Genomic DNA, 25,568 nt, shown 5'->3' on the forward strand with positions numbered 1-25,568 from the left:
TACAATACTTCTGTTAAATAAATTATTTTAATAATTTCAGAAATTTATAAAACAATTTCCTTGATATACAAAGTATATTATTTCCATAAAATATCATTTTATAAATAAAACTGTTGAAAAGATAATTAAGATTCTCCATAATAGTTCCATAAACCGTAAATATTCGTTATTTATTCTTATAGGAAGCTTTTAAAACAAATATTTGTACTATAATAATACATTAGCTTGTTGTCGTTTCATATATAAATTACAATATTCTAGCCATTTTGCACATTTTTCGATTCAATATCATAAAAATTTTCATTGGCAGACAATTTTTTGTAAATATAAATTTGATTGAAAGACATCACACACAATGAAAGTAGTCTGGAAGCTGATTATAAATCATTATAATCAACTAACCATTCATGTAATGCACAAATTTAACTAATAATACATGAATCTTCATTATATATATATATATATTTTTTTTTGAATAATAATTTATACTTCCAAAAACACCAATTCCACTGAGAAAGCATTCAAAATTATAGGACAAATACCTTAAAAGATATGTGAACACACAAAAATCGATAACTGAAAATCTGGCCTTGATTATTACAAAGGAAAAGTGTTAATATTTTATCATGTAAACTTTATCACAACATGATATTAACAACCTTTTAAGGTTTATAACAGTTGCACTAAATAGATGTGTACAGTACATAATAATTCACATAAAACATTTATGCGAATACAGTGAATAACCTGAAATACAATTAGTTGTTATATATAGAATTCATTGGATTACGAAATTAAAATCTTATATATTTGTACGATTTACATTTTGATATTCACAGGAGTGTATAAAAGTGAAGTGTTTAAGATTAACAATTGCTGAAATGCAGAATTGTGTTACCAGTACTCGAATTTCAGGTAGTTCACTGTAAACAATGAAATGCATAATTTATTGGAATAAAGTTATATATTTAATTTTCTTTACAAAACCAAACAGACAAAAATTATTGCCACATATACAGAAAAAAAACTACAATAATTATATGCCAACTTACTATCAAAATAATATATATATATATATATATATATATATATATAATGGCACAAAAATTAACATTTAAAATATAAATTATTATAATGTGTAACAAAATGTGCATTTGATCTGTTATTATATACAAGAAATAATTATAAACAACTTTTAAAATATCTGAATCAAATGAAACAAGGATGTACAAAACTTACATTTTGATTACTAATGAAATGATCGTTAAATCCTGATGATAATCTCTGGAATTACTTTTTAGCACCAATTATCTAGTTTAAATCTTTCTATATGAAATTTATAATAATACAATTATGTAAATTCTTGCAAGCTCATTTGGAATTAAAAAAAATCAAAAGATATTTCATTTTACTGAAATGCATCATGGGTTAGAAATTTCTGGTCGTCTATGACCTCTTCATTTTTATTAATTATCACAGATGTATGTGTGGTGGATGATAACTCGGTGTGATTTTCGTTGGAAATTGATATACCTTGTTCGTCACTGTTAGTAAGCTCGCTGCAACTGTGTGTTCGAGTGTATTTTGAATATATAGAAACTTCGATCCGTCTAGAATTACAATCTGTTGAACTGTTTGGAAAGGAATTTGGCCTTGTGCTTGTATCAGTTTGTATATTTTCTTGATCATATTTTACAGTTTCATATCCTGGTTCTGTGAAGTCAATTTCTTCCCTATCTATTCTTTCATAATTTGGATCACTAAAGTCACTTTCACAATGCTGGACTTTCTCATAATCTGGATCTTCAACATTATGTTGACCTACTCTTTCATAACCTGGGTCTACCTCACTCTCTGCTCTGTGAACTCTCTCATAGTCTGGATCCTCGTCATCTGGTAAGTTTTCATTATGTCTAACACTTTCATAGCCAGGCTCCGATTCATCACAGGATGATATCCCATTAAAATCTACAGTTTGTGTTATTTTGTAATTATTTGGGCCATTAGAATCTATGTTGTTATTCACTTTAACAGATTCATAATCTGGGTCATCACAAAGACTTCTTTTCACAGCCTCATATCCTGGATCAGTAGCATCACTATCTGATCTTTGAATTTTTTTAACTTCCTCATATCCAGGATCAGAATCTTCTAGAGATCCAGAACAATTATTGATTGATGCATTGCTATCAATTCTTGATTGTTCTATTTCATCTGTTTTCCTATTAGTCCTTTGTTTTAATTTTTCATATGTTGGTTCACCATTTCCATTTTGTGGTTGCTGCCTTATTTTTTCATAAAGAGGATCATCACAATCTTCCCTTACTTTTTCATAATCAGGTTCACTTTCTTCTTTTTTCTGATTTTTAATAGCTTCATATCCAGGTTCAACATTTTCATTCCAATCTTTCGGTGGATAATCTGCTTCAATAGAATGAACTGGAACCGCAGGTACATAGAGATTAGTGTTTGGGAAAAATTCTTCTCCATTTGGACTGCGCGGTATCCATACAGGAGTTGATACATTGAACACATCATCGGAAACGCCTTCAAATTTATTACTGTCATCTGCGTCGGATGAACATCTCACTGACTGCACTCGCTTTTTTCGCACTTTAGCATACATATCTTCTATTTTGGTCCCAGCTTCATTAAAATTTAATAAGCTTGCACCCTCTCCCAAATGTATGGTTTTTCGTTGTTTATTTGATTTATCAACAACTGAGTACAATCCATTCATATCTGTTGGAGAAGGTGCAGATGTCCCTGAGGTTAATACATTTGGCACACAACTTCCACTGGATGATGTAGATGCTATTGATGCTATAAAAATATTTCAGTTGTTAAAATCAATTGTCATTATTCAACATTTTTATGAATAACAAACATATTCCACAATAATGTGAAGAAGGAAGCAAAATATACATTTGTTCTCTAATGATTCTTTAACTTTATTAAAATATAAAATGTGTTACTAATTAATGTTTCATAATAATAATAATAATATACTGTATAATTAAAAACTATTGGAAATTTTTTTTATCTGCCTACCTTGTCTTGAATGAGCCTGAGCTACAGATTTTAAACTTTCTACAGTCGGTGGTGCTGGAGGTAATTCTAAATTTCTTTGATCTGAAAACTGTGCAGTTTCTTGCGCAGAATTTATTTCTGCATACATCTGTTCTTCTTCAGTAACTTCAGAATAATAATTTTCATTTTCATTGTATTTTGCCTACATAAAAAGAAAAAAATTATTATCCTAAATTCACAGTTTATATAAATATTTCTCAGAAATACATAAACATTTCAACCTGATAATCCTGAACTCTTCCTTTTTGCTTAGTTTGTTGTCGAACTTTTGCCAAAGGTTCTCTCACACTAATGATTGTGTAAGGAGCTTCTTAAATTAAAAATTAGAGAATATTTAAATATTTTTAATTGTAATAACAATTTATTAGTAAATAAATTTTGCAAATAGAAAATTTTGAACTTAAATAATGAATTTTATTTTTAAAAATAAATACATAGAACTTTTATAATTGATACATGCAAAATCCTTTATAAATTTACATTAGCATTGACAGTCCAGATTTTTGTCAAATTTAATTTATTTTGTAATAGTAATAATTCTATGGAATAAATTTACACAGCAAAACTTTTGGTAGTGACAAGAATGATACTTTTATATATGAAGACACACATTCTGCATCAGCTGGGCAAATCATAATAGACTACACATTCAGTTCTCCAGTTACATGAACAAGTACTATCAAAGTATTTGTTCATGTATCTGTACAATGAAAAATGGACATAAATTGCAATTGCCTATCAAAGGAAATTGGAATTTATGTCCATTTTTCATTGTACAGATTAATTTTTATTACTGTGAATAAGCTTCTCCATATTGCAAACAATGACCTTAAGATAAAATTTTAAGCATAGAAGAATTCTGGAAGTGGTTAACCCAGGAAAACATTGTAGATAGAAAATTATTCAGTTATGTAAAAAAGTATTATTTTAAAAACAGTAATGTTTTTTATTGTTTGGAAATTTTTATTAATAGTCTCATCATTCATTTATATTTTTTTGAACAACTGGATTATTTATACAATAGCACAATTGCTTATAAAGAGCATATATACATTGATAAGTTGTAATTTAAATTTCTGCTTACATTTGTCAAGTCAGCAGGTATTTGGGTTAAAAAGGATGATTTTGAATTTAATATGCTCCATCAATTTTTTATTAAAATTAATAGAAACATCACTATTATTATACAAAATTTTGTTTCACAACCAATTTCATGAAATGGATTGTACTTGAAGTGCTGGCACACACAACCAGTTACAGGTATATCCACTTTTGGCTAATTTAAATAAAAGTGAAATTTCTTAGAGGCACAAGTGCACACTTTTTAATTGTATGGACAAAGAAAATAAGAGACTATATGAAATTTATTTTCTAAATCCTAATGAGTGATTTTTGGATTTAGATTATTTTGCATGGTAAATGAGATTGACTTTTTCATACTATAATGTAGTATAATCACAAAAAAATTTTTTTTAAGAAAAAGACAAAAATATCATGGCAATAACTGTAAATGTATTAATACACTTTCCCTTCTAGTGAAGAAGCAATATGGCTATAAATTGGCCTTAGGAGTAATCTAAATTTTGTTAAGTGTGTAAAACTGATAATTATTTTTGCTCACCATTAAATTTTTGTAAAAATAATAATTTCTCTTATTATTACATTAATTTTAACACAATGCATTATAGTTAATTTTAACCTAAGCCATGGCATCAGAAGTAATTGATTTTCTTCAATGTAAGTGAATTGAAACTCAAAAATTAAATCTTGAATATAGCATTGACAAGATCCACTTGATATTATCATTGATAGGGGACAACATTTTCCACCCAAGTTAAGTATATTACTTTTACTAGATGGTACTGTACATATCCAAATTCATAGACTGACAAAATAAGGTAAATTAGATTATGATGCTACAACAGCAAGAACTTAGAAGTTTATATTTTAGATTCAGGATGACAGCAAAATTATCAAGAGCTGACACGGTCTTTAGGAAGAATGTTGTGTAAAGAAATTTTATAGTTCAAATAAAGCATGCATAGTTTTCAGTATAACTTGATTTTTCATTTCTTCTCCTATCATTTTTGACAGGTTACAAATTGTTAATAATAATAAAAATATGGAAAGAGAATAAAATTTAATATGTCAGTGAAAAGTACAACATGAAATTCACAAAATATATAAAATTACAAAAATTAAATATCTATTTTAGTATAACTCCTTCTCAGGCATAAAAAACAGATTTCAGTTTATTACAAATATATATATGCTAAGGAGTGGAGAGAGTTCAAATGAAATTAAAAGACATTTTATGATATTAGCATTATTTCCTACTGAAGAATGATGACAAACTTTGCCACAATTATTACGATACACGAACAATTGCCGTAAATCATCAAAGCCTAACACCTTCCTTTAGTGTCAAATTCATTTGTAATTTCCAAATTATTACCTGATGATTTATGGCAGTTGTCAGTGTATCATTGCAAAGCATCAGGTTTCAGTATAAATGTTTATATGTATCCACAATTATTATTTTAAAATTTGTTGCCAATTCAAAAATATTGAAAATAATAAATTATACATTATTATATTAATCCAATAAATTGATCATATTAACATATATATTTTGATAAATGTCAATTTTTGAATATTTCTCTCCATTTATCACATGTATTTTCATAGAATTTATTACAATTGTATTCATAATATATAGTTTATAACTTGTTAAATCACAATACTCATCTATATATATAAAAACGAATGTATGTCTGTCTGTCTGTCTGTCCTTCATGCATTACCATACCATTTTATCTGATTGCCATGAAACTTTGGGAAGTTGTTTAATACATTCCCGCGAAGGTTTCTGGCATATGTGAAGACCACCATTTCCCCCCTTTCAAAAATATATTTATATATGGATTAAGGCTTTTATGTCCAACAGATGGCGCTAACTTCCGACGACCTAAGTTTGCTTTTCTGTGAGGCATTATGCTTTTCTGTGAGAATTGACTAAAGCAGATCATTTTCTATCTATCTATATAAATAAAAATGTAATGTTCGTTTGTTCCTACCGATTCCTTTGAAATTTTGACACCACGTTGCATTCGAATACGCACGTGTTTTATATAATATACATGTCGAAATTCCCCCCACTGGGGAGAGAGGGACAGGATTAAGGCTTACTGTGAAGAACTCTGCTTCTATTTATACTATTTTGCATGCGGTTTTTTGCGTTTTTAATTGCGTTTTAATAGGCTACGTCAACAGAATATACACTAAAAAGGGATTTTTCGATATTCCCCAGCGGGGAAAGGGACGGGATTAAGGCTTACTGTGAAGAACTCGGCTTCTATTTATACTATTTTGCACGCGGTTTTGATTGCGTTTTAATAGGTACGTCAAGAGAATGTACACTAAGAAGGGATTTTTTGAAATTCCCCCCACGGGGGAAGTGTTATACATTTATAATAGATACATTTTGAGCCACAGCAACGCGTGGCCGGGTCAGCTAGTATATATATACTACACACATACACACAAATATTGTGATGCAGTTGTAAATTAAATTTGGATGTTACCACAATAATTACTTACATATACACATAATGATATGATTGTGGCAACATCCAAATATGGATAGAAATAAATCTTATTTTATGAAAAAATTTTCTAGATACATATTTCTTTATGTAAGATGAAGTTATACCTTGAAAATTATTTTCCTCTTGAGATGTTACTATTGAAATAATATTAGACTGAGATACAGGTGGAGTCATATAAGGTATTTCAGCAGAAGCAACATTTCCAGCAACTGCTTGGCCAGCTATTGTATTTGATAAATCTTCATCTTGTTCTTGATTATGTGCTGAAAACAACAATTAGAATTTATATACATTTTTTATTTTTACATTTTACAATTTTATTCAATTTCTATTAAATATGTAATATTCTAATATAAATACAGTATAATTGATTTATATTCATCTTATATTGAAAAATACAGTATTCATCTGAGAAGTTCTCTTGATCAATTTTTTGATTCCTGAAATTTTTTGTGAACTAAGAATATAATGAAAAATTTTAATTAAAACAAATTATCAACATTTAAAAATATATTTACATATTTCGGGAATAGATGCCAAATCATCATCATAAATATTTTGCTTTTCTGGAACTGGAGGTGGTTCATATAAATCTGACTGAAAATTTGGCCATTGTTTTCTGTTCCTTCGAAATTTATCCGGATCATCATATTCATCAGTATCGTGATCTGAATCTGACTGACCTTTTAACTTCTCGTATGGATTTTTAGGATGCCTTTGAACTTCTGCATACATATGTGATATGTTAGGAGAACTGTACTCAATAGATGCATTGTTTGATGAGTTAGGAATAGAATTAGTTGGAGATGAGGATACTTTGCTCTAAAAATTACAAATTTTATATATTATAAGTAATTTTTAAATATTTATATAAGTTTATTCATCATGCATATGAATTACAATTATAGAAGTTATAAATCTCATAAAGATCTTTTTGTGATCTACTTTTTCTATAAACTAAAATTCCATGTATGAATCTACAATTGAAATCTTAACAGGATATTTCATAATTTATTATACAAAGTAAAATAAAAGGCAGTACTTTTTCACACATATATCAAAAAATTTGTATAAATATGAAATACTAACTACTTCCTTATGTTTTAAAACTTTTGATTAAACTAATTTTATACAATTTTCCAGTACTTTTTCAAATAATTTTAATTTTAGAACATTAACAATAAATTTATTTTTTTGAATAAAAATAAATGCTCTTAATTATAATCCATCTATGGCAAAATATTATTTTATACAAAAAAAACTATTTTACGTAAGTAATTTCAAAAATAATAAAGTTTACTGCAAAATTTATAATTTGTCTGTAGTTTTATCAAGGTGCAAGTTTTATCTGTATAATCATTTTGTTTCAATTTGAAATCTAAAAATATAAAAATTATTTATTAATCACACTTTTGAAATAATTTTTCAATATCTAATCTGATATGATTTATTTACTGAAGCTTAACTAGGTCTACAATATGCCAATATAGCAAAATTTTTGATACAATAGCATAGTTTCAATGATTTTATTTTGTCTTAGCACATTAACTGATAATTCAGATTTACAGTATATTTCTTAATCTTAACAAAAAAAAAAAATATATATATATATATATCCTACAAAACTATGAAATTAAAATTCAATTAGCCATCCCCAGAATACTTTTATCGTTTAAGATTTAGAATATTTTGATAAACTTAAATACAAAATATTCAGTACTGGTAGCCAATGAAAAGTAACCAACAATAATTTGGCACAATAGTTTCCACAAACTGAAATTTATTTGGACACAGTGCACCAAAGACTCTAGGCAGAAATATAGTAATTCTGGAAAATAATTATTATATGCAAATCCTGTTCTTGCACATTGTTTATGATAATTTTGTATAATAATACAAGGCATAAGTGCTAATAAAAGTTGGGAGGATGAACAACAGCATAATAATTTTGATGCAGATACTTCCAACCAGAGGCAACAGTAATTGTGACTGGCAATACTGTTCATGTATGAGAACATCACCAGTGTTGCTAGTCACACAATTGATCATGATAGTGTATGAATAAAATGGCAGTACCCTTCCAGCATTGCATGAAGTAAGAGCAGTGCAACGTTATCCGATTTTTGACAAAAACCAATCAACATCTATTGGCGCATGAAAGTACAGTAAGGAGACGATTTTATGAGTTGCACACAAGTGTACACAAGCAGAATTCTAACATTCCAAAAACAGCCAGTTTTGTGGAAGATTATGACTGGAACTACAGTGAATGCCATGGAGAATATTCCACAGAACTGTGGCTGTTTTTTTGTCTCTGATTGGATGTGTCGTGTCAAAATTACTACATTATTGCTCATCCTGTTGACCTTTATTGGCATTTTCCTGTTTTCTATTGAATGTACCCTGTATGTTTATTAATGTTTTTGCAGGATTTTTTGATCAGTCTTAACACAATATAATCATACATTACATCATCTTCAGACTGATTAAATAATGTGTGTAAATAAATTAAATATATTTAGTAGCATCCAATAATACAAAATGTACAGCAATGTCTGCAATTTTCAGATCTCACACAATTTATTGAATTTTGAAAAATACAAAGATTTCCAATAATCTGCAATTTTTGATAATCTGTCACCACTCTGATTAACAAACCTCTACTGCTGTTGTAATTTTAAAAATTTGTAATATTTAATTCAAAAATTCGATATACAAAAAAGTAATTGTAATTATTAAAACTTCTTGCTGATGACTATTTACAATAACCATTATTTTAAAGTTCTTATTTATTTCTATTTTATCTCAAAACTTTAAATTTTTTTTTATTCTATCTTCAAAATACTATATTTTATCCACAGTCATAATTAATAGTACTACAGAAAAGACCAAAAACCCAACAATAGTCTAGTGATGAAAATACCAAGAAAGGTCACAAATGTTTTCAGATTCCTTCTGAATCCTGCTTCAAGTTAAACTTGTTCTACAAATGTAATGTTTCAAATTTTGAAGCATTCCATTTTTGGTGTTTTCTGATGTACTGTAATGTCCGGTTTGAGATAGTTTGTATTGATAAGATTACATTAAATCTAAAACTTTTTAAATCTTTTATAGTAATTTTTCTCACCAATCTCTCTCTTATATAAATTAATTTAATGAATAAATTCATTAAATATTATTTTTCTCATTTACAAATACTCAATGAAGAAAGTTTATATATTGAAGTAAATTAAAGCTAATTTATATTTTAAATAAAATTTATTAGATTCTATAATTAATATATATTCAGATTAAGGAAATTTTTAAATCAAACAAACAATAAAAAATATACAATAGACATAAGAACCACATAATAAATACTCTCAAATAAATTTTATTGTATAATATTATGGGATTTTGCCTGTCCTTTTTGGCTTTTATATCATCTATGACCTGAGCAGTGACTGGACAGCAAACCCCACTTTAAAGACAAGCATGCGTGCACATACAAACACCTTTGTAAAATGTTTAGCATCACATGGGTTCAGACTTGCCACAAGTAATAGTTACCAGAATAAATGGTTTCTTTACAGATATCTTGAGGATTTTCCTTGCCATTGCTTCATTGATGTTGTTCTTTTTTGAAAGGTTTCTTGAATGGTCTGGTCCAAGAGTCCAAGAAGTTCTTCTATATATTTCCTGTTAGAATCCAGCCCACACACACATTTCTTTTTCATTGGAGTTCAGCAAAGAATTCTTATATCCCCCATTTAAAATTTGGCAAGAAAACATTTCTTTCCCAAAGGGAAAGAAATGTTTCCTTATAGAGAGGGCCTTATAGAGATGTTTCCCTTATAGAGAGGGTCTTCTGCAAACATCAAGCAGGAATTGCTTGTCCTTTCTCTTCTCTGCCTTTTGTAGACTCTGGACTCATTGATTATAGCCAATTGTGTTTATTTGAATCATGAGAATGTTGATACTTTGATGTGATGTTTTATGGCAGAGTTATAACTACCTTACAGTGCCATTCCAATCAGGATCTTACAATACAATGACATAAGAGAGAGAAATTGATGGAACAAATACTAAGAATGAGCAATATGAATAAGAAATATGCAATTAGAATGAGAAGAGATTTTTAAAATTTCAGTGGATGTCTGTTATTCTATACTTGATTGTATTGCCATAATAAAAACTGCTATATTAAATCAATTACGAAAAGAATCAATACTAGAATATAGTAGTATAAAAATAATGCAAAGTGACATATGCAACATGTACTGAATAAAAATAAAAAGTTAAATTTGAAAATATGAATTATTAACAGAGATTATCAATTTAAGATTAAATGAAATAACAAACCTTGTAAGAATTAAAAACAAAAATTAATTACAGAGATAGTTAATTTCAACAGTTGAACAATTTATTAATGAGAAACTTCATTCAATTTTATTTAATTTTTAAAATTAAAAAATTTTATCGTACTATTAACTTACTTTAATTAAAAATAATTTAATTAATCTAGGTTAATTAAATTATTTGAACTCTTTGAACTTTTAAATAAAAAATTAAATTGTTGTTATAGAAAATAATTATACTGCTCAAAATTATTTAGTAGTAATGATTCTAAAACACTACCAATAGAATTTTAATCTTTAATATTATTTAGAATTTATGAATCATTCATGAATAAATTCTGAACAGTCTTTTTTTTCCCCCCATGCCAGTATGTCATATGCTCTACTAGTTATTAGCGAGTTTGAGGCTGAAGTTTTCAACGCGAAAACATGTATGTTGGACATTCACCACTGCTTTCCTGTAAGCCTAGAAGTTTGGTAATTGCATTTGGAAAGTCAGTGGACATTTTTGTGTTGAAAACTTCAGCCTCAGCCTCGCTATTTTGCACGGAAAGAAAATTTAAAAAATTGCTGAAGAGAAATTTGATAGTTTTTTTTCTATTATACGTCATTTTCACATAGAACAAAACTATCATTTCTATGATAAGGTTAAACCAATAATACAATACTTCCAATTTTCAACAATGTGAATTTGTTCTTTTAATTAATATATGGTAAATCCCAATTTAATGGACTGAATTTAATGAACAAAAACTTTATCCTATAGCAAAAATTTAAAATCTTCTTTATTTGCAAATGGAACATGCTAAAAAGTTAGAAAAATAAGTCAATGAGTATAAATTACTAAATGTATATAATAGTATTTTTTTAAATTCATATTTATACACCATAACATTTTAATACATCTTGCAACATTATTAATAAATGTTTTAAAGCATATTCAATTTAATGGACTTTTGGCAATAACAGACACCCCTTTCCACCAATTAGTCCATAAATCAAGGGGTTACTTTATTATTGTTTAATGCCTAGTTTAAAAAATAATCCTCTTTTATTTCTGAAGATTACAATATTTGATCCAAAAACATTAAATATTTCTCCCTTTATAGTCCTGAAGTAATTGCCTACTCAAAAATTAAATAGTAGTAATGAAACATTTGATTTGATGATAGTATTGACTTCAGACTTTAAAATAAAGTGTATATGTATATAGTAAATTAAAATTTAAAATAGAATATCATTAAAATTAATTGAAATATTGTTTTAAAGCATATATAGATGATAATTTTCTTTTAATGTTTTTCTTTATTATAAATTTAAGACTACTTACTGACTGGGAGGCATTTGCTGCCACAGGAGGAGATGGAGCATGAGGTTTGTTTGGATTATGTGCTTTTGGTCGAACTGCTTTAGTAACAGGAGCATAATAACTTGCATTTTCAACAGATGTAATATTATTCTCATTACCTGTAACTTCCCTATTCAAGTCATGAATGGGAATATCAGGTAAAGCACGTTCATTTATTGCATGTGAATTACTGAAATTAAAAAATTATAAAAATGAAATGAGAAAATATAACATACCACTATGAAATGTACCTTCTGTAAAATTAAAAGGGGAAATAACTGCAATAAAGATAAGCTTTCAAATTTTATTTCTTAATTAGCTTTAACTGCAGATTTAATAAAAAACATTGTTTCTTTTAAAATTACTTGTACTGGATAAATTTATATTCTTTCTTATTATTTTTTTGTGTATTTATGTTATAATAGAATATCTAGAAAAAATCTTAAAGTAATTTATATAATTATTATAGAGGGTGATCCATTTTAACCAAACCACTGGAATAAATCAAAAAAATACAAATACTACAAAAATAACATTAAGCCAAAGTATTAAATTTTAAACAGCCCACAAGATGGGACTATCAATTTCATCACAGATGCTATAAATGAAAACCCACTTTTTACTGCATATGATGATTCTATATAAATAACAAACAAGCTTCTATTTAAAATAGTTTTTCAAAAAATACACCTATCAAAAGTTACAAACACAAACTTTTATGCAGTCCCCATGCAACCTATTTACATTTCAATGGACATCTGTGAAGTCCATTGAAAAACAAGGAAGAAAATTTATAATAAAACTATGACAAAACCAATAACCCCATCTTATCACCTCCTTGAAGTATGCAAGCCTCCTTGAAAAATATGCAACCTACAATTTTTGTAGGTTGCATATTTTTCAAGTTATTTCAGTCATTTGATTAAAATGGACCACCCTGTATAAAACATTCAAAGACATCAAATTTCAAGTAATTGGAATATGTACACAGTTTCCACAAAATTGAAAATTATAATAAATAGTTGATTATATTCATAATTACAAAAAGTTTTCTTACACAAATCAAAGAATATTTCTATATTATAAGAACTGGGCACTTGTTATTGTGTGTTTACTTTTCGTATCAAAAATCATAAAATATGAAGATAAATAAATGAAAAAAAATGCTAAAACTATAGTAAAATTCTTCTGTCACTAAATTTTTCAGAGTAACAGATTATTAAAATTACAAAATAATTTTAGTGATAACATTTAATAACAACAAATATTCTAATTTACCTTTCCTTTCTCTTTTTACATGCACATAAAATTATTAAAACAACCAAAGTAGTCAAAATGGAAATGGATATAAACCAAGGTAATACAGTCTTAATTGCCTCAGAAGGCATAATGTACATCACATTTAAAGTCACCTCAGCATATTTAAATAAAATTTCAGAGAAACACACATTGAAAATCTTCTTTATGTAATTCTGTTAAAAAGAAAAAAAAAATAGTTTTAAAATAAATTTAAGACAAGTAAAAATTTATAAATAAATATTTAATATGTTAGAAACTATTTACTAATTGAAATATATGAATTTCATTATATCACAGTATTATAAAATGTAATGAATGATTGACACATCGGTGCGTTACAAATGGTGATTTGTAATATTTCACATGTACTTGCAAGCACTTTCAACAACTTACAGTTGTCATCTTCAGGCAAAAATCGAATACTGTAATTTTCAAACAAATTAGCTTTTTAACGGACTATTTAAATTACGTAAAGCACGTGGATGGAATTCCTTAAACATATTAAAATCGCGATAACTATTATAGACGTAGAAACATGCTGTGATGACGTAATACCCCAAAATATATAAAATATAGATAGTGGTGCCGTATTTGGCTGTGGTGTGCCTGATAAAGACAATTTATAATTTAGATTGTTTAAATAATGATATCCATAATTGCGGGATTTCTAATGTTGGTGCATTGCACAGTGTTAAAGTGGATATGTAAAGGCTCTCCCATATGAACACCTCTCTTCGATCATCGCAACGTTTTAGCAATTTTGTATGTCCCCAAAGTGGAAGATAATCCTGATTTAGCACTTTTTTAGCTAACTCTGTTGTTGGTCTGTTGTTTCTGATGTCTTCTTGGTGTTTGAGAATGCGGGAGTGTAGCATTCTTGTGGTTGCTCCTATGTAAATAATTTCTTCCTCTGATAATGTGTGCTTTAATGGGATTTCGTAAACTCCCGATTTCTCATTCAACGTGAGAGAATCTCTATCATTGCACAACATGCGTCTTAAAGTTGGTTGTGGGACTATGTGCAACAGAAAACCCTGTTTTCTAAATATACGTGCTATTTTTAGGGATATATGGCCAAAAAACAGTATCGGAGGCTGTACTAGAGTGAGTTCTTCTTTGTTGCAGAGGAAAGATTTTGGAAATAATTTGTTCCTGACTCGGTTAAAGAGATGAAGAAATCTGGAAGTAGAATACCCAGCATTATGTACTGCCTTGTTGATAAGGTGTAATTCTTTATCTATTAATGTTTGGGTGGATGGTAAGAGGAGTGCTCTCCGAATGAGAGAAGTAATGGCAGAATTTATAAAATTTGTAGGTTGGAAGGCGGTTGCAGGGGTAATATGTGGTATGTTGTTGTTTTTGTGGTGTACTGAAAAAGTTAGCTCAGGAGAGCTACATATTTCAAGATCTAGAAAAGAGATTTTGGCATTTTGTTCCTCTTCCACAGTGAACCTGATGGTAGGATATATAGAAGCTAACATTTGAATAAAGTTGTCTAATTCCTCTGCAGAGCCATCCCATGCAAGTAATATATCATCTACATATCGTAAATACATGATTGGATAGTGGATTGCTAATGGGGCATGGAAAATGCGATATTCTATATTCCTCATGATGATCTCTGCTAAAATGGGTGACGGGGAAACCCATTGGCACACCTTGGGTTTGTTTGTATATGTTACCTTTAAACTGAAAATAATTGTTTTCTGTGACGAGTAATAGGGCCTCTCGCAAGTGTAACACATGTGATGTTGGGTAACCAGAGCTCAGTAGTAAGGCATTTATAAGCATGACGGCTTCAAAGTGTGGAACCGATGGATATAGGGAAATTACGTTTATTTTATACCACCGGTAGGAATAACTGGAAAGGTTATTCAACTTAGTGACTATGAAAGCTTTGGCATCCAGAACGGCTGTAGTTACCAAATCGGAGGGTGGGACTAAAGATGTAACGTGTTTTGCTAGTGCAGCCTCAAGGAAGTATGTTGGGTGGGAGCGTTTGTTAACTAGGGGTCTTAACAGCCATGCAGGTTTGCGTGTTTTGCTTCGAAGAATAATCTTGGGCACGCAACATTAGTTGGTGGATTGAGAGGTCCTGCTAATGAAGCTGTTATTCCTGGGAGTGCTATAACCTTTTGTGTTTTCCTTAGTATTGATGTTATCGGGTCCTCTTTTAGTATAATCGACTTGGATTGTTCAAGAAATTCATTGGCTTGAAATTCTCATGAAATTCTCAAACAATCTAAATTATAAATTGTCTTTATCAGGCACACCACAGCCAAATACGGCACCACTATCTATATTTTATATATTTTGGGGTATTACGTCATCACAGCATGTTTCTACGTCTATAATAGTTATCGCGATTTTAATATGTTTAAGGAATTCCATCCACGTGCTTTACGTAATTTAAATAGTCCGTTAAAAAGCTAATTTGTTCGAAAATTACAGTATTCGATTTTCGCCTGAAGATGACAACTGTAAGTTGTTGAAAGTGCTTGCGAGTACATGTGAAATATTATAAATCACCATTTGTAATGCCGCAACACCGATGTGTCAATCATTCATTACCATAAGTTGGCGTGAAGTGTAACATTATTATTCTATTATAAAATGTGATTTCCAAATCTATGCTTTGCAAGTAGCAAACTTTTTATACATAGGTTAAAACTCTTACTGCATTGACAAATGACCCAACTAAACAAATTTTTAAATAGGCTCATATATTTGATCTATGCAAAAATGTTAGAGTGAAAAATGATTACATTGCTAAATAAATATAAATGAAATGCAATTAAATTAAATATTTCACTTATACTTTCATCATACTATAATAATTTTGATATATATATATATGATGAAATGATTTTGAAGGCCTGTTTAGTAAGCTATCATATTCTAGTTTAAACATATTTCATGATAAAATGTTTGCATTCATCAAATTAGAGCTCAATGATTTCTTGTAATAAATTTCAGAATCAGATAAACTCATTCTAAGTTTGCATTTTTTAATGTCTTCTTTTACATATGTTTTAGAATTATTTATATCTACAGTTATGATTTATAACAGAATGAAAAAAATATTAATTTAACTGTTAACAATATTTTAGTCTCCATATATATGTGCAATACGGGACAAGAACTACCAATAAGAAAGGTTTGTAAGTCTGCATGTAATGCACTACAGATGGTACTGCTTCAGAGCTGGCAGTCAAAATGGTGTTCATGGTGCAGAATTCTATTGTTATTGGTGAGCCAAAATTAAGTTTTCTGTGAAAGTGCAAAGAAAATTCTGAAAGTATACCAACAAGAACCACCAGAGAGAGAGAGAGAATAACAATTTGACATAAAACACTGTGTGAAGATAGCTCACTTGTAAGGAAAAATGTAGATGTAAGAAAATGTCCAAACAACATATAGATGCAATTTGTGGAGCAATTGAGTACATAGAACAGATTAAGTATGTTTCTCATATCAGTAGAAAACTAGATACCAAAGTCAACTATCCATGGTGTTCTTCATAAGAGGTTATGCAACTCTACAGAGACTAAAAAACACCAGGGAAAAAACTGAATACCATCTAGATAACTTGTGCTACATGAGGAACAGTGATTAATTTATTTATTGCAGATTTATTGATATCCACAAACACTTGAATTCCTTTGTATTTTACCACAAATAGCATTTTAATAAATTTATTATGAAATTACTAAACTTTCTTATTGGTAGTTTTCACCCCAGACACTGTAAATAAACTAATAATGCTACTACATAAGATAAAGGCTGAAGATTATTTGATTAATCTTTGCCATATCAATTTGAAAATTTCTTCTTTGTCAGATAATTATTTCTAAATTTTATTCTTTTTCCAAGTTTGTTACGGCAATTTTTTATTTTTAAATTATAAGATGCATTATATTGATTATTACACTATAAATTGAGTTCAACAGACTTCTACTTTCTTCACTAAAAAAATTACAGCTTTGTTCAATAGCAATTATCAGATTAGTCAAGAATAAAATAATAATAATAATAATAAACTACAAACACTAAATTATAAATTATGTGAAAAGATTGATAAATTAAATTTAAGATATTACAAATGTCTATTATGTTTTTTCTTATCTCTATAATAAATACTGTAATGTTATGATAAGACTTCAGTGCTTTTTAAATTTAGTCATTCTCCTTCATCTTTTTGCCTTAATACCTTATATTCTTCAGCAAATTCACCACAATTTGAAATCTAGACTTATTCCAATACACTTCATTTCATTATGAGTTAGCATATGGCAATATATAAGCTATACATCCAAATCATTGCATTTGAGATTAAACATATAGCTGACATTTGAAAAGGATAACATAGCATAGTATTATCATCAGCATTCTTATTAAACATACATAACTGAAGAGATTATGAAGAAAATAGAGTTCTACTGGATAAAAAGTAAATTCATTGTAACTTTAAACTATATTTAAAAAATTTTAAATTTCTGTCTGTCAAATTAGTTTATAGTTGCAAAATTGATTATATCATAGTAAAATTTGTCATTATTAATTTTAGAGAGAAATTGTTAACTTCATTATAATAATACAAATTATGGATAACAACAAAACAAATTTCAATAAAAACTGATAGATAAACATTCACTGTAGTTATTTGACTTCTGTTGTTCTATCATCATATTGTAAAATTGCATGATTGTTTTAATGAAACTAAAAATGAAAAGAAACAAAATGTTACCAAAATATTAGCAATAATTTGTAAGTTAGTTTGTTTTTTAATATTTTGTGTTTCACATTTTATTTATCTACATAAAATGCCATCATTTATTATGATTATTTCTAACAAATATAATTTAATCAATTATTATATAGGATTTATTTATTCTCTTTGTTAGTATGATACTATTGGAAAGCATTGTGGATAAGTTTTCTACAAGATTCCTTATACAGAAACTTATCTTATATTTTCTGTAGGATACTAAATCAAATGATCACTATCATTAATTGGATTATTATTTAGCTATTATTAATTAGATATTAAGTATTTTGGTATTAGAGGTAAACATTAGGTGCCATATCTTATCTAAATTAATAATAATTTATTAAATAATTTAAAACAGTCTGGAAGAAAAAGACTAGCCCAGAGCTAAGTAACCGTGAATGATTATATATAGGTTTAAATATGTCTAGTAGTGAAGAATTGCTTGGAAGTCCAGATGGTGTAACTGGCAGCACACTGCACAATAAGTGGAGGTTGCAGATTCAATCCCACTCTGGGTTAGTTATTTTCTTCAAAATGATTCTAAATTATTTAATAAATTATTATAAATTTAGATAAGAGATGGCACCTAACCTCTAATTCTAATACCAAATTACTTTATATCTAATTATTAATAATAGCAAAATAACAGCCCAATTAATTACGGTGATCACTTGGTTTAGTATCGATGCATCCGGCTTTGGAATTTTTATTATATTTATTTCTATGGGATATATATAATTTTACTTTTTTAAAAAAAAATGCAAAATATGTAGAATATGAAAAAGTATAATTATCTGATATGACAGCTTTGAGATATGGAAAGGTTGTCATACCAAAAGACTTATCTAAGATAACATTGTTCTTTTAGTGTTAGCCTTGATGATTGAATCTGTTGACATTTCTATACATATATTAACAATAGGACAATTTTAAGTGTATGAATATTCTTTTCATTTAATTCAGTATTAGTATTTTTGGTTTTACTTTGAAGTTATAATCCTTTTCAATATTTTATCAAATCTATTTATAATCTTGAAAGGAGATAATCTTTCCAAAACTGTAAAGAATATACAGGGTGATTCAAAGTAACAGATAAAACTTTATGGAGTGATCAATTATTTAATTTACAGTAAAAAATGTTAATACATTCTTGTCTGATTATCAAAGATAACCAAGTTATGGAGATAAACCTTTATTTCAAATCAGTTTACTATTTCAACATTAACTAGTACAAACTACAATAGTTTATTATTCATTAGTTAACTAAATGTAACTTGTTTCTAAACTAACACTTAAAGAAAAATTAAATGTACAAGAGATGTTCAAAGTGATTGTCTTCACTAATTATATATAAGCTTACCAACTACAGATAATAGAAGCATGCAAATTATGACATTGTTTGGGTCTTTGACATATTTTTACAGTAGTTTCATGAATTAAATGAACAGAATCTGAATTGAACTGTAACAGAATACATATTTTCCTTTGTTGGTTTTCAGTGATAGCTTAAAACTGTGAATGATTTGAAATGAAGATTTTACACCGTAACTCTATTATCTTTCAGAATTGGACAAGGGCGTATTAACGTTTTTTACTGTAAATTGAATAATTGATCATTCCCCAAAGTTTTATTCAGCACTTTTAAATCATCCTGTATATACAGTCAAACCTTGGGTTTTGGACTTAATTTGTTTCTAAAAGTTGTTCAAAAACCGATTTGTTCTAAAACCAAAACAAATTTTTCCATAAGAAACAATACAAAATGGATTAATTCATTCCCAATCCCAAAACAAAACCTTTTCTCTTTTTTTAACCTTTTTAGCTGTATTTCATACATAAAAATACCTATAAAGACAATATATTATTATTTTACCTATATCTGTATGTATATTTTTTCTGTATATATATATTAAAAGCAAAATGTTCTGTCATAGCCAATGGAAACAGAAACTAACACTTTATAAAGAAGTGCTATAAATAGAGACTCAACTCCCACTGCCTGCATGAAATATAACCAAATCAATCAAGACCAATAACAAGTTCTTTATCTACACTTTCCAAAATATTTTGTTTCAACTGATTTGATTTCAATTTTATTTTCAGTTTCAGTGTAAAGGATATTTTTAAATTTAATTATTATTTTTAATTTTAACTGGCTACCTACTATTAATAAATATTAATTATTATTACTACTAGCTGTTACCAGTGACTTTGCCTGTGCAGATTTTGCAAGCAAACACCATTTATATTCAGTATTTCAACAACCATAGTAATTGTTATATAACACCTACCGCTGAGAATGATGAGAATTGCTGAGAATCAAATGAACTGTTTTCAATTTGATCAATTTTCTGGAATGTTTACAATCGTACTATAATCAAACCAATATGCAATAACAAATTCAAATTTAAAACAGTTTGAACATTTGGTTAAAAAATCAAAATATATAAAAATATTTATAACAATGTCTGAAATGTTATCAATTTAATACACCTAAGTACTCAATGAAGACTAAACATAGTTGAAAACAAAAAATTGCATCTAAAATAGTACAGTAGAAGCCATTCTTCAGGTTACACCTTAATGCTCTCTGTGGCGGTTGATGCACCACTTAAGTATTTGTTAAAGATTTGGAACTATCCGAAGCCAAATTTCTTTCCAAGGAATTTATTTACAGCTATCTACAATAACTCGTTACACTTGTTGAGTAAAGATATCTCAGCTACAAGATCCAAGTTAGCACCGTACAAGTCATCCGCAGAGAAGTGAAGAAGCTGGAAAGGAACAGGAAAAGAGAAGTGGCAGGCAATCTGCACAAGCTTTATATTCTTGAGACAGCGCCTCCTGGATTTTCATATGCAGTGCCAGGTTACAATTATTCAGTCACCACACTTCCTTCTCCCCATGGGGAAATTTCGAAAAATCTTTTCTTAGTGTGCATTTTCATGACATACCCTAACTGTGTACCAAATTTCACCTCTTTAGGTTCAGCAGTTTGCTCTGGGCGATGATGAATCAATCACCCAGTCAGTCAGTCAGGACAAATAATTTTATATATTTACATAGATTATATTAATAAATTATTGTCATTTAATTTACCTTAAGCATATTTAAACACAAATTCTTGAATGCTATTTATATTACATAAATGCCAATTAGTGCAGTTTTTATTAATTAATTTGATTTAAAATCAACTGTGTGCATACCAAAAAACGGAAATAGAATCTTTCCCACATGCACATTAAAATGTAATTTAAATAGCAATGTCATCAACAATTCATATCATGATGCAAGGAGATCCCAGTGCCACTAACTTCCGAATCGGTAGTCCTGTCATTGATTGATTGGACCATTGACTTTCTTTAACATAGGAAGTATAGGAAGTCGACCATAGGTAGCTGGCTCTGCCAACTAGCTTGTTCAGCAACAAAGTTGTCAACAGCAACCAGGACAAAAATAAGTTCACAATTTTGTTCATAATTCAAATTGTTCGAAAAGCAAGGCATTCAAAACTTGACATAATCATACATAAATCTGTTCTGTTTGACTATACATAAAATTATATCATTTGATAATCTAAGATTTGCACTAATGTCACTAAGAATTTCCAAATCCAATAGTTTTTCTTTAGGTTAATTTAGTATTCTATCAGTCTTAAATATATAAAAACAGCAACATATCTCTGTAATGACAACAGTTGCTTTTTTACATTAAATTAATGACAATAAATTCCTCATATCATTAGTTTGTGTAGCATTCAGACTAAACAAACTAATGATCTGAAGAATTTATTTCATATAACTTGCCTTTAAGACAATCTCACATTTCTGACTTATTTAATATTAAAAATCAAATGTATAAGGAGTGCAACAGGGTAGAATTAATAAGTTAAGCAATTTGGAAGTTATTGACATAGCTGATATTATTAAATTGAAAATTTTTCTCAAATCAACACTTATTATTATTCTTTCATAAAGTATTTTATTTAAGAATAGTAAATTTTAAAAAATTAAAATTTAATAAATAACACATTTAAATGTGTCAGTACTGCTTAAATTCTTTGTGGTTTACATATTGATAGAAATTTTGACGAGATAAGGAGTTACAGATTAAATCTTGTAAATTATAAATTTTCAGTTGCAGCATTAGAAAACAAATTAAATATGAAAACTTGGCCAAAGTTTACATACAGATATTAACAGTGTTATATATGTTAATTCAAAAAACAAAATTAACTGATGAAATTATTATTTGTTCATATATAAAAATTGGAATTAAATATAAAAATTCAAGAGTTTTATTTCTGAAATTAAGCAAAATTGTAAAACAAAACTTGATGAAAATTAAGTGAAATTCATATCATTCAATATTAAATTAAAACTATGCTAAATTTATTAAAATGAATAACATTGTTACACTTTACACTGTCCAATTTCTGAATTCAAATACCAAACATTCTTTTAGAGTGACAAAACAACTTTTGATGACTCAAAAATGATAAGAAACAGTAGCATGCTATGTCTTGATTGGTTAGAATGTGTTAATGTTTTAGAAAAACTACGCATTACAACTGTATATATTGGTATTTTTTTTCTGATAAAACATTTAAATCAAATGTATAGATTTAGATAGAGTTAGATAGCCTAATAAATAGGATTTAACAATTTGGAGGCTTATCACACCAAGGCCGACAGAAAAAAAAACCAGATCTTTTACAAAAAAGTTAGTCTTTAATAATCTTATATGTTGGTGCTATGTTTGTAAGCTGATGAAGGGTCCTTGTACCCAAAATGCATCCTTACCTAAATTTGAAAGTGATTATTAAAGACTAACTTTTTTGTAAAAGATCTGAGTCTTTTTTTCTGTTGGCCTTGGTGTGATAAGCCCTCCAAATTGTTAAATCCTATTTATTAGGCTATCTAACTCTATCTAAATTAAAATCGTGGGCTAAAAGCATCATGTATTATTTCAAATGTATAGAGTTCTATATATTATGAAAAAATTTCTTAATTTATAGAATTCACCATAATATTTTTTATGAACAACAAAAATATAAAATTCTTAAAAATTATGTATTAAGATTAAATAATATAATATAATGGTTATTATTTTATATATACTATATATTAAAAAATGAATATATATATAGTATTCACTTTTCTTTACACTTTTAATGGTACTATCAAGATTTTTTCAAGAAGCTAAACTATTTATGAATATTTCAAAGTTATAGGGAGATAACCTATTTATGCAAATTTTAGCACTCAAATCATATAAGAACCTAACTTATCACATTACAACTAAAAAAAACTCTCATATTCAGAACTAGAACCTTACATATATTTTTATCAATATTCATTGCTTCAAATATTTTATAGATTTAAATATTTAAAACATACAGTAGAAAATGCAATAAGAACAAAAATATACTATAAGTGAAATAGTAGTTAAATGATTCTATTTTCTGTTGACAGAAATTGTTGTTGAACTGGCTTCAAATTTTTATATTACTGTTTTCTCATTTACAGTAATCGAACAGAATGTAATTGAATATAAATATAACATCATTTCCCTCTACATATTTAAAACTCCAGAAACATAAAATCAGATAACAAAGAAAAATTTTTCTAATTTCTAAATATTCACTCGCTTTATCACTTGAATCTTTTGCACACTCAAATAAAGCCTTCATCTATCTTCATTCAATACAGTAGATCCTTGATTTAATGAACAAAAAAATCTCTGCCCTAAAGAAAAAATTTACAATTTCTTTTTTATTCTTGGACAGAGATCACTAAAAATTAAGATCTACAAGTAAAAATTATTCAATACACTGTACTGTACATTATAATACTTTATTCATAATTATACACAACATTTTAATACATCTTGTACATTTTAAGTTTGTTATTAATATATATTTTTAAAACACATTCAATTTAACAGACTTAGCAATAGCAGACATCCGTCCCCAATTAGTCCATTAAATGAAGGGTCTATCATATTTTAATTCTAACGTATGTTTATTTCCAGCAATTTCCAAAGCTGCATTATCCGTAAATTCAAAGTAAAGGAATCTTTACATTGAATGCTACATAAGCTTTAAGACCGTCCACACCGAACGGGAGGGAAAGGGTTACGACAAGTCGAACGAGGAAGGAGTCAAGCTATGGCAGAGATCAGTCTCGTTAAATTTTACATAGTTTACGCATTTTATTATATTCATTTCAAAATTTCTCGTACATTTCATTTCTATTTACAGCATCTACCATTCGTAACGCAACAAAAGTTTTAAGGGAGGGGATCGCATTTCGCCGGACGTCCAAAGAGGGAAGGGGGTTACGAAAACTCGAACAAACCAAAACAAGAGTGGAGAAGAGTAAAAATTTCAAGTAAAATGCAGACGTAATTTACAAACAGCCCCTTTATATTATTGCATGTTTATGAAGTTTGTAAATGATAAAAGGTAACAAATGCATACAAATAATATCTTATCTGAAATTTATTTTGCTTTCTAATAATTAACAACGCATAAGAATAAATGAGATAAGATAAAATTTCGAAATAAATTTTAATAAACTAAACCGAAATTAATTCATCTACATATATTTGTAACGAATTTTCATGTCGTTTACGTAAATTACTTTAATTAAAAACAAAGTCTGTTTTGAAATTAGTTCAATTAAAACCCATTAAACAGATAGCAATTAAAAATGAACGAGAGTGAATTATTTACTTCTACGTCCATCTCCGTGTAATGGATTTAAAGATTATCGTTGATATTTACCGTTACTGAATTAATATAATATATTTATTATTAAACGGAATCGGAACTTACTTAGAAGAAACGAATAATTTCCTCTCAGACTTCCATAAAATTATGACTGTAGAAAGTAACATTACTGTAGATTTACTCGGCCATTGAGTGAAAGTTTGAAGAAACAGACTAATTCTAATTCACATTTTACACGGAGAGTGAAAATGTCTTTTCATTCTAGTACATACAATATACTTCGTCAAATTATATAAACAAACAAACCTAAAACTGTATACATTCCGACATTCTGATAACTTGTTTAAGTTCCAACACCCCCTAACAGAAGTCGGCTTCGTTA

The 25,568-nt window shown here is 28.0% G+C and overlaps 2 protein-coding genes across 3 annotated transcripts; both read right to left on the reverse strand.

Moving 5' to 3' along the window:
• Positions 1-31: 31 nt before the first annotated feature.
• On the reverse strand, positions 32-25,568 carry LOC136970475 (uncharacterized). 2 transcript variants are annotated; one of them, XM_067264921.1, is made up of 8 exons: positions 25,292-25,568; positions 13,662-13,855; positions 12,366-12,573; positions 7,217-7,520; positions 6,803-6,961; positions 3,312-3,397; positions 3,052-3,232; positions 32-2,823 (listed from the first exon to the last, which is right to left on the reverse strand). In XM_067264921.1, the coding sequence occupies exons 2-8, from the start codon at positions 13,778-13,780 to the stop codon at positions 1,409-1,411; spliced, it is 2,472 nt and encodes an 823-aa protein (XP_067121022.1). In that variant the 5' UTR covers positions 13,781-13,855; positions 25,292-25,568; the 3' UTR covers positions 32-1,408. The 2 variants fall into 2 exon arrangements, with proteins under 2 accessions (XP_067121022.1, XP_067121021.1); XM_067264920.1 differs by having other exon boundaries at positions 3,312-3,400.
• On the reverse strand, positions 14,303-15,427 carry LOC136970498 (uncharacterized). The gene has a single exon (XM_067264945.1). It carries the CDS (start codon positions 15,425-15,427, stop codon positions 14,303-14,305), a length of 1,125 nt encoding a protein of 374 aa, XP_067121046.1.

The sequence above is a fragment of the Centruroides vittatus genome, unplaced genomic scaffold (genome assembly GCF_030686945.1).
Source record: "Centruroides vittatus isolate TY-2023 unplaced genomic scaffold, ASM3068694v2 contig_199, whole genome shotgun sequence".
NCBI classification, from domain to species: domain Eukaryota; kingdom Metazoa; phylum Arthropoda; class Arachnida; order Scorpiones; family Buthidae; genus Centruroides; species Centruroides vittatus.

What these genes read in the sequence shown, in the direction of transcription:
- LOC136970475 (XM_067264920.1), bottom strand. Translation starts at nt 13,780, where the DNA reads ATGTACATTATGCCTTCTGAGGCAATTAAGACTGTATTACCTTGGTTT. An exon ending in CAGCAAATGCCTCCCAGTCA is followed by an intron (nt 7,521 to 12,365) that starts GTAAGTAGTCTT and finishes TGTAATTTTTAG; the next exon opens with AGCAAAGTATCCTCATCTCC. An exon ending in GAAGAGTTCAGGATTATCAG is followed by an intron (nt 3,233 to 3,311) that starts GTTGAAATGTTT and finishes CTTTTTATGTAG; the next exon opens with GCAAAATACAATGAAAATGA.
- LOC136970498 (XM_067264945.1), bottom strand. Translation starts at nt 15,427, where the DNA reads ATGTGTTACACTTGCGAGAGGCCCTATTACTCGTCACAGAAAACAATT.